A 10,740-nucleotide genomic window follows, 5' to 3' on the forward strand; every position below is an offset into this window, starting at 1 on the left:
CTTCATGATGTCAAACTCTTAAATGAGCATGAAATATTAACATCCCATAAAAAAAAAAAAAAAAAAAAAGGCTGCTGAAGAATTAAAACAGAAGACAAAATGCATTTCAGTTAGAAAACACTTTACTTATAAATTAGTTAGATTAATCCATCTCACAATAAAATGATTTGTCTCCCCAGAGGGAGAGAGTGATCGCCGAAAGGCTTTAACATTCACCGAAACCTATGAACCTACGACACACTAAGAGAACATAAGGCAGTCATTACTGGATGTCCCCATTACTGGTACGTATGGTAACAAGGAAGTGGTCCTAACAACAGTAACTATGTTCTCCACACATGTTGCTAAGCAACAGACAACAGCACTCTAGACACAGGACAATCTTGCTAAAGTAGCAGTCGTATTGCAACACGATTTAGCTTTTTTTTTTTGACACTGAACATCTATTCAACCATTCAGAATACAATACTCAGTAAATATTCAGAAAAGCACTGGGATCCATATGACGAAGTTCGTATTATATTAAAGGCTAAAACTTGGCAACCCCGGTGCTACGTGGCAATTCTGAAAGTGTTCACATGAGACACAAGACAAGGTGATTCTGTCCTAAACACGGAGATACTGGATATCAAAGTGGCTTCATATAATATTCAAAGATCAGAATGTAACATGGTGGAATTAAAAGGACACGCTAAACTCTTTAAACAAAGTGAGTACCATGATAGTGGTCAAGGAAGGGCACTGAAGGAACTTCAGAACAAGTCGAGTTCAACAACTTAGCTGGCTGACCAAAAACCACTGATACAAAGTTTGGCCAGGTTTCACTGTGGATGCCATCTACATAGTACAGCTGGCATTGATTCCAAAGTTAGCAGCATTCATGGAACAGAATTTTAGCACAAAAAAAAGAAAAAAAAAGAAAATCATGGCTACTATAGAAAACTACAAGGGGCAAACTTTTCCCAAAGGTCCTGGGTCTATCTGTTATAGTAAGAAGAATGTATTGTAGTAATATCTATTAGTCTTCAAAGTAACAGTCCTCTCTATCTTGGACACACAAGAAATTGACTATGTCAGGCACTGCAAAGAAATCATGTTACGTTGTATCGAGTTATAATGCACCAAGCACTGAAATGATTTCAACAAGGCTTAAGAAAGATCACTCAAGGCCAACAGTTTCACTCCTGAGTTAGCATCATCAGAGCAGTCGTTCGATAAGAGCTCCAGGAGTGCTGAGAATTCATTTGTGTGGACCACTCACATTTTCCCCGCAGAAAAACAGGTTATTTGTATTTTTTTTTTATTTTTCGAAGGGGACGTGCTGTTGAGAGTAAGTAGGCCCTCCGCCCTTTAACTAACATTGGCAGGCACAGGTGAGCTACAGTAAAAAATATTCTTCCTCCATGAGGCGACGCTGTTTTTAGGGGGATTTCAGTCAATAAAAACACTGCACGTGTGCGGTTTTTCCTCTAAATATGCAATCTGCCCCATAGCGCGAGGTTATCGCCTCACTGGAAAGGAACACAACTACGTTTTGTCCGTGTCGAATAAAATCGCCAAAGGAGTGCATTTCAGCAGCTTTACATAGTATAGAATAGTATTCCATCTGAAAGACATTGGAAAGTTTTGCCAATAAGTTAAATTTGTGTGCTTAAGGGAAGATCCAACAGACCCGCAGTCCCTTTTACAGCAATGTTTTTCTTTTTAAACCAAACCGGTGTTGGAAATTTGCTAACCCACTGTCTTTAAAATATTTATCAGTTAGTCCAAGTACGGGAATTGTGTTCCTGATTTTTGACAGTGTACGTATGCGACTCCACCACCACAAATAAATTCTCAACCTGTCGAAAACACCGATCGCCCCTTTATAATACACTTGAATGGGCACCTGTAATTATACAAAATGAAACCATCTGAGAGTTGACACTTTCCTGTGTTAAGTGCAACTTTCAAAAACTAGGCTACATAAAGGCCAAGGGAAAGACCAATAAATAAAATTACTATGGAATTAAAAGAACAAAGCTGTCCGTTAAGAGTTCTTTCAAAGTTTCCTCATTCGTCCATTACTTGTGCTGCCCGCGTGCAAAGTGGCAGGCAAAGTCGTACTTGCTCTTGCACTTGTGGCCACAGATGTTGCACTGGAATGGGTTCTCGTAGCCGTGGCAGCCCATGTGGATGGTGTAGAGGATGTTGTCAGGGAAGTAGATGTCACAGTGCTGGCAGTGATGCAGCATGTGGGGGTCCTGGTGTGGGGCAGACAGGCCCGGGGCCGGTGTGCTCGGTTGGCTGTTGGAGATACTCGGGGTGCTGGTGCGCCCGCTGTGCTCGCTGCAGGGTCCCCCTCCGGGACTGCAATTGATGTGAGGGGGAGCCCGGGGCTCCGGGGTGATTGGAGAAGAGGAAGAAGCATGAACCATGCTGGCTGTGACAGCCACGGGAGCTGTGGCAGGGTGCGGCTGCTGGATGAGGAAGGGCTTCTCATCGACGATAGACTCTGCTCCCGGGGACATGGGAGGTCGAGTCTGGGCCTGAGACTCTGAAGGGAGGCTGGCCAGCTGGCCAGCCAGGGTGGACAACTGGTTCAGAGGGTTATCCATTACCATATCATGGTGATGGTGATTTTGATTTGCGGCGAGCCCGTCCTCGACTGCTCGACTCTGAGCGTCGTAGGTTTCCTGACGCAAGTGGGGCAGCTCGTGGGAGAAGTCGTTCACGTTGTCAGCCTTGTGCACCACCATCGAGGGGGGGCTGAAGTTGATGAGGAGCCGGCGACCATACCCCAGCGAGCTGGCTTTTTTCTGTAAAACACTCAGCATCTTCTTGTGGGAAAGTGAGCGAGCACCTTTCATCGGCAGGAGTTTGTGGCGTCTGCGGCGATGGTGTGACAAGTTGCTGCGATCGCTGCAGCGGAACGAGCACAGCTCACACTTGTACGGCTTCTCGCCCGTGTGCGATCGCATGTGGGCCTCCAGGTGGCGTTCGTAGGCGGACGCAAACGGGCAGAGGTGGCAGCGATGAGGTTTCTCTCCTGTTTGAATGAGCAAAGCAGCCTTAACAAAACAATCTGGTCAGTGGTATGCCCTGAAGATGAAATATATCAACACTTACCCGTGTGAATTCGGATGTGCTCAATAAGTCGTGCTGTGCCTCGGGTGGCGTAGTTGCAGTAGCGGCACTTGAGCTTGCCGTCGTAGGTCCTCTCAAAACCATCCACCAAGATCCCCGAGCTGTCCTCCAGCGACATGTCCACCGAGGGGTGATCCAGTCCGTTCTGACTGCAGTCTGCGTTACGGGGAACATTTGACGGGATTTGTTAAAAAAAAAAACACAAAACGACACAAAACACAAACTCTGGTTCCACTTTGCTATTTAGGGAAACGGTGGCGGATTCTGCAGCGATGTCTTATTTCGAGATTCGTACTGTGACAGGACAGCAGTTTTTAAATTGTTATTTCCAAAAAAAAAAAAAAAAAAAAAAAAAGCCAACGATTTGAAAAATAAAAAAATAAAATAAAATGAATCCCAGAAGGATATTGACGAGGATGACGACGGCTCATTACTCTGCAACACTCAAACGATAAAGTGGATAACAGAAACTATCAAAACTGCAACGTCAACCGGAAGCCAAAAATCTACTCGTAGTGGGTTTTTAAAAAAAACAAAAAAACAAAACATTAAATGACAAAATAAGCGCTGACCTGCCGGCAGCTCGTCCGCCTCCTTGACGCCGCTGACGGAGCCTGATATCATGTTGACATGTTGAGTCTGCTGGCTCAGATACTCCTGGAAATCCTTCACAAAGTCCAGCGTGTCCGGCTTCTCCTCCCCCATTGAAAGAAACTGGTAGTGCTGCAAATGTCCCAACACTATAAAAGAGACGTATTTAAAAAAAGAAAATGTTAAGGCACACATGCAACCAAGCAGTTTTTAGGAAAAAAAAAAAGAAAAAAAAGTCAGTATCACTCAGAGTAAACTGGGTTTTTTTTTCTTCAAAGATTCACACCAACCTTCTCGAAGGAAAAAAAAAAAATTTGCCGATTAAACGCAACCCCTGGTTTTTGGTCTGAAATGCCGTTTGTTGGATAATCCAGACACAAAGACGGGATAACCCGGCGACTTGAGCAGGAAATCGGCGCGACCCCGACGGTCTGATCGGTCGCCGCTACACGCCGCTCCTCTTCACCGTCATGTTGTTGTCAAAGCTACGTTGCGCCGCGTTAGCCCGCACAGCTAAACGTTTTTTTTTTTTTAATTTTTTTAGCTCATCTTAAGAGAAAGCATCTTTTTTTTTTTTGTCGACGGCAACGCCGGGTTTATGTCGACGCCGTCATGATTTACGTTTGATTAAACCTTTTAGACCGCTACGACCTTACGGGATTTTCTTTTCTTCGATAAACACTTCACGCGAAAAGCGAACCTGCTAAATCAAAACAATAAAAAAAAAAAAACCTGTTATAAGGGGGTTAAAGTTCACTGCGTGTGCGCTGATAAAAACCCGTCCGACGACTCTGATGTGCCCGCGAAGGAAGGTTCCCACCAGCCAGCTGTCGCGCTGGTAGTAGTAACTTGAGTCCAAAATAATAATTAAAAAAAAAAGTAGTGCAACTTCGCACGTTGTATAAAACCAATAAGTCTTCAATGACAAATGTTTGCAAAGCAGAATATGGATGGACAGCGCCCCGCTTGCTGTTTATTGTGTCTAAAAAGAGAAATTATCAGTTTTTGGCGGTCGACAACGCCCAACGGACTACAGAGGATGAGGTAAGAAAGTTTATCATAAATAATGTTTTTTTTTTTACAAACACACGCTACTGCGGTTTATGACTTACTGTCAGACGACAAAGGTGGTCGGTTAATCATTTTAAACTCGTGTTTTCATAATAAGTGTGTGAAGCAGCGCTTTCCAAACATTTCGGCCTACAAACAAACTTTTCCACAAGTCACCTTGGACGAAGACGACAATTATATCAGCTTTCAAAATCATGTTGTAGTAGGCCTATGCTTTTTTTTTTTTTTTTTTTTTTTTTTCCCAGCGTGGTCTAAGCATTAAAATTTAAAACAAACTTTTAAAGTCCAACCAGTGAGGTGCTACTAATGGGTTCATATTTCACCATTTAACTGTTCAAACTTACACCTGAAAGAACATACAAATGTGTTTTTTTTTTTTACCCTCTCAAGCCCAAATTAGTCATTTAGAAATAATATTGTCATTGTTTCCTAATTTGTCTCAAATTGTACGAGTATTGAAACCGCCCGTATTTATTTTAAACAAAGCACTTTGTACTCTAAGCAAAGTAATTAAAAAAAAAAAAAACAACCAAAATAAATAAATAAATAAAAAATTCAGACGCAGGTTTGAAGCACCCATCTCATGCCAACAGCTAATGAAGTTAACTGATAGCCTGTCCATTCACATCCGTGCGGTGACACACTTTCAGATGTTCAGGCTGCCATTATGCTCAAGTGGCAAATGAGGCACAACAATTGCAATACTATCAAAAGCTATTGACTCATTCATGTTTTATCACGATCAATAATTTACCGATAAGCGCTCGGTGAAGATCGCATTGCCCCATTTGTGTCAAAGTTGTAGGAAAACCCACTGAGGAGAGGATGATAAATGGCCAAGTGGAGTGAGGCCACTGGATCCTTTTACCGCAGTACAACCGGCGCAATAGTGCTTCAGCAGTAATCTAAACCTCTTTACTTCGTAACACGAGTCGCTCTTTAGAGGTGACCATTTATCTACCCGTCTTGATATTGGCTTGCTTTTAGTTTGATGTGTTTTCTGTGTCACTTTAAAGACGGAGCAAAATTCTAACATGCTGTTCTGAACTTCTTTTGACAGGCACAGCGGGGTCCCGCATGTGCACCTGCTGCAGCCTGCTTTCACACGTTGGTACAGTTTCACAATTTGTACACAAGATGGCGCACGTGCCACAGTGGAGAAATGTGTAGGGCTAATTCCTAATCTACCACAGGACAGAAGATACAAATGACAAGAGATTCAAAGCCAAAAAAAAAGGTGTATTTAGTCTTCTACATGTGCTCATAGTTGATAAGTTTTACTCAATATTACCCTGATCGGGGCTATCGCTGTGTACACGCTTGGACAGCTCAGTGTGCCCTACGGTCAGTTACAGTGACTCCTGTCTGTGTCAGCTTCCTGTCCCTGGAAATAGCACATACAGGCCCAGCAGAAGACGTGACAGTCGACCTTATCAGTTGAACCATGACCACCGGAGCAGCCAATTACATCACCTCCTAACAGCCTGTCCACACTAATGTTATTTTATTGCAATTTAATTATGCTCAGGTTTCCACCGGGGCCTGATCCTGTTGAATAATTCACACGCAGCCGCAATGATTTGTCAGCGCAAAAAGACAAAGTGTGCACTTCTCTGTGCTCTCATTTGTTTCAGTAGTTTTTGCTTTTTTAATTCCTACTAGTTAAATTATTGAAACAATAATCTTATGTTGTATTTCCTGCTAAGCATTTCCTGAAGTTAGAACCAATGTGGCCTTTCGATTTTTTTTTTTTAGGAATGATTTATTAAGCCTAAATATACTTGAGGGGAATAATGGGTCAAAGTTAATTTTGCATTAATGACATGTTCACTTCACGATACATTGAGCTGTTCAGTTAAAGATCGGTGAGCATGTATTAATGACATTGGCAGCAGATATTACTCTAATAGGGCTTAGGGGTTATTTCTACCGACATTTACATCCGGTATGTGACGTTTTATTGTAAATGTTGTTGTTTTTTATGTAGAAAACTGTGTTGGAAGTTGTTGTCAGGCGCAATAAACATACATATTATCTAATGGATATCAAACAAGATAAAAATAAAATATCTGTCTATTTTGCTACAATAACTCAGATACTTAACATTTTCTGGTTAACTTGAACTCAAAACCTTTACAAGACTTGTCTAAATTATATGAGTGATTCAGAATATACACAGTGCCACATGTAGAATGGGCTCGGGGACAACACCTGCCTTTGAGAAGGCTGCAGTGTTATCCACTTGCTCTGATTCACATTTAAATGGGCTGAATGAAAAGGTTCCCTTCTCCCCTTAACCGCTTGATTTACAGGCCGTTTGTGGTTTAATGCCACACAAGACAATTAATTTGCTCTTCCTCTCCTGAAAGAAATTGGAATTTAATTTAGAGAAGGTCTTTAAGACTTGGTGTCATTTGTTGGGCGTGTGTAAAAGCGGCATTAGAGATCACCCTTGTGGAAAAGCTTTTTAATCCGAGACAAGTGCAGCCATAGTAACGGTAGACGTGAGCCTCTTGGAGGCAGAAAGCTGAAGGGGGACTTTGACGAGATTTATTCTTCTTCTACCGAGACTGTTTCTTTCTTGAGGTCTGCCGCTCCACGTGGAGCATTTGAAAAAGAACTGAGAGGTGGGGGGATAGGATAAAGGAGGTATATATTAAGCTTTTCTTTCCTCTCACCACTTAATTTCCTTGCAGGCGCGCCTTGCGCCGTTGTAATGAATGTAATTGCCGCCTTTGATGAGAATGCTATTATCTGGATCACACTTTACATGGGCAAACAAGACTGCCCCTCCCTCCACCTCCACCTCTCATTTAACTCGGCAGTGAGACCCCCCCAATTATGCAGGGAACAAGTGGCTTTTCATAAAACCAGCGTGTCGCTCTTGATTGGTGAGGCTTGGAGCCGGCTACACGTGGACAAAGGATAGATTAGATGTGATATAGGCACACCAAAAACCCCATTTCCTTGATTAATTTCCTGCATGCCTCACAGAAAGGTCCCAGTCTCTCCTCACTGAATTCTATCTCTCCTTTAAAGACAAACTTTCATCTTTTGATAGATGTGGCAACTCAATGGACAGACAGACATTTTATTGACCCAAGTTTGACCACAGCTGCCTGGCCTTCAGGAGGAAATGGGAACGAAAAGAGAAATGTTTCACTTCAGCGTGGGAGGATAGGCTTATTTGTCTTATAAAAAGCTCAAAATCTTTGTGGTCCTACAGGATTTCTGCCCTCAGCCAGGATCAACTCACTTTTCATGCTGATCTTCTTCATCAGCCTCAAAACACACACACACACACACACACACACACACACGTGAGATTCTCTCTTCTTGTTCTCTTTCACACACATACACGAACACACAGAAGCACGCTAAACACCCATTTGATAATAGTGGTGAACAGATATGATGGGACTTTATGAGGTGATGCACGATAAAGCTGCTGTCACCGGAGGAAGTCTGCAAGTGTGTTCTTCTGACTGCCTTATTACCGTATTAAAGCACCACTCAACAAATATACACACACACACACACACACACACACACACACACACACACACACACACACACCCCTACACACCTACCTCAGCCTGGCTCTGACAACCCGGTGTGATTCTGTCCTATATTCCAGCAGGCTGAAATATCGAGAACAATCAAATAGACTGTCACAAGTGACAAATTATACTATTACTCCTCAAAGATTGTCATCCTTGAAATGTATTCATAGCCATTTCTTCTTTATCGGTGAGTAATTATTCCTCTAAGCAACCAATTCCCCAGTGATATATTGGTAATCAATTCATTTGACCATTATGCTTTGAGAATGGCTGCAAGGGATCAACAGCATTGGTCACTCTCATTCGCTTGCATATGTATCCAACACTAACTCATGGTGTTGTTGGGCTGGCTGCCCGACCACCTGACTCTGAAAGGTTTATACCATCAGAAACAGGTTGCCATCCGGGCCCGGTCACGGCAGAGAAAGAATTGGCCAATATTTTTGACTGAAGTGGCATTTTAGCAGTATTTATTTGATGGTCCCACTACCAAAACCATGGGTCACAAATAAAGAAGATGGTATAATAGCTTTTGACTGGCCAGCTAGCTCCCAACTTGAAATGAAGTGTCCAGTTGTGAGTTATCGTGGCCAAACGTCATTTGTACAGCCTGAAAAGTGGGGACATTTTTCTAGCTTGTCACTCTCTGGCTATAGCTCATCGTCCTGAATGATGCTTCTGAACGCACAGTTGCCCTAATACGAGCATTTCACTCATGCCGCAAGAAGGCTGGTAATGGATTAGCCTGTCCGTTGGAAGATAATATAGTGCATCCACTGGCACATCCGTGCACACCAATGGGTAACATGTAGAGTTCCATGTCTGCCACACTGCTTACATTTAGTACAAATCGTTTTCATAGTAAAACAGAGATCTTTTTTTTTTTTTTTTTTTTTTTTTTTTTAAGCACTGCAAAAATAATCTTTAGTTTTAATTTGCCAATATATATATATTTTTTATTAATTGGGGTTTCAGATAATTGTTTCATCAATGAACATTTTTAAAAATGGACATTTACGTAACTCTTTAAAATGACTGAAATGATTGATTTATCAAAATATTTTCTGTTTGATTTTCTTCACTTGTCTGATCAATTAATTGACCAATTATTTCAGCTCTGCTCTTTTTTGCTTTCAAATTTGCCGGTACCAGCTACAATTTACGACATTAATGCAAAATGTATGATTTCATTAAATGAGTAACACTTAATTCCAGTACTTATGTTCTTCTAATTTAAAATACTTTTCATGTACATTTTTTCCTTCGATTTATTGCGTCTTAATGCCGTACGTCTGGTAGCAGTTTGAGTTGCTTTGTTTTTGAAAGGTGCTACAGTGTATGAATAAACTTCACTTACCTTGTCTTAATTAGGACACAAAGAGTTCCAGTTTAATGAATGAAAAAAGCAAAAAATCTTGGGAAAATGTTGTGTTTGTCATGATTTTGGACTGCAGAACAAATGACCTTCAAAGGTAATAAAATGTTATTCGCCCGATCGCATTCATGGAAAACCTTTCAAAAAGTACTAAATAAACTCAATGGTGTTTTTACTGGACAGAAGTAAAACATGTTGACAGGGATATTTTATAAAAAATAAAACAAATTCGGGTCCTTATAAAAAAAAAAACCCACAATGCATCAATATCATTAAGAAAACTGGCTCCAGTATTCCTTGATCTGATCTGTTTGAGTGGCTATTGAGTCTGAGTAAAGAGTGGTCTGAATTGGACAGTCGTGCTAATGTGAGGGAAGTTTTAGATTAATGAGGCTTCTGCCCTTTGAGGATATTGATCAAACGCAATCTGGCCAGGAACGATTTCCCATGCTCCCCTGCTGTAATATTAATAATGTAGCAACATCATGAACAAAACTGGTCACGGTACACATAGGATAGAAGAAACTCAAAGCTCTAACAAATGTGAGGGTCGCTTAAATTATCTGTTGAGTTTTGATCTTCGTATGGGTCTGCTGAAGGGGCGATTGAGTCTGTGTAGTGGAGTGGTCTGAAATGCACAGTCCATAATGTGAGGGAAGGTTTACATTAATGAGGCTTCAGCCCTGGAAGACTTCTACAATTCTTAAATTTTATTTTACTGCAAAAACTTTTTACAGACAAGAATAACTTGCGCATTACTTATAGAGGTGAAAAACTGTAATTATTTTGTAAAACTTTGAGTTGCTTGATGCCTTTCAGAATCTGACTTTAACTCCATTCAGAAATGAAACGGGTTTTGAACATTAATTATTACATTTAGAAAAGTGACATTACCAAAACTGAAAAAGATCAAATAATATTAGCTTGTTTCAGAAAACTCAGTTCAGCTCATTTCTAGGCCAAAATATAAATCCAAACATTTAATGAAAAATAAATTCTGAAGAAATCTCAGCA

The 10,740-nt window shown here is 41.2% G+C and overlaps 1 protein-coding gene across 1 annotated transcript; it reads right to left on the reverse strand.

The window, feature by feature from the left end:
- Window positions 1–104: 104 nt before the first annotated feature.
- Window positions 105–4,488, reverse strand: ikzf5 (IKAROS family zinc finger 5). The gene is made up of 4 exons (XM_069144522.1): window positions 4,008–4,488; window positions 3,699–3,866; window positions 3,109–3,282; window positions 105–3,028 (listed from the first exon to the last, which is right to left on the reverse strand). The coding sequence occupies exons 2-4, from the start codon at window positions 3,829–3,831 to the stop codon at window positions 2,064–2,066; spliced, it is 1,272 nt and encodes a 423-aa protein (XP_069000623.1). The 5' UTR covers window positions 3,832–3,866; window positions 4,008–4,488; the 3' UTR covers window positions 105–2,063.
- Window positions 4,489–10,740: the final 6,252 nt, after the last annotated feature.

This window comes from Embiotoca jacksoni, unplaced genomic scaffold (genome assembly GCF_022577435.1).
Source record: "Embiotoca jacksoni isolate LCO1_2020_lvr unplaced genomic scaffold, fEmbJac1.0.p SCAF_12, whole genome shotgun sequence".
Taxonomy (NCBI): Eukaryota; Metazoa; Chordata; class Actinopteri; family Embiotocidae; genus Embiotoca; species Embiotoca jacksoni.

Coding starts and splice junctions, on each gene's coding strand:
- ikzf5 (XM_069144522.1), bottom strand. CDS start 3,831: ATGGGGGAGGAGAAGCCGGACACGCTGGACTTTGTGAAGGATTTCCAG. Junction 3,283..3,698: donor GGCGGACGAGCTGCCGGCAG/GTCAGCGCTTAT, acceptor CCCGTAACGCAG/ACTGCAGTCAGAACGGACTG. Junction 3,029..3,108: donor GCACATCCGAATTCACACGG/GTAAGTGTTGAT, acceptor TCATTCAAACAG/GAGAGAAACCTCATCGCTGC.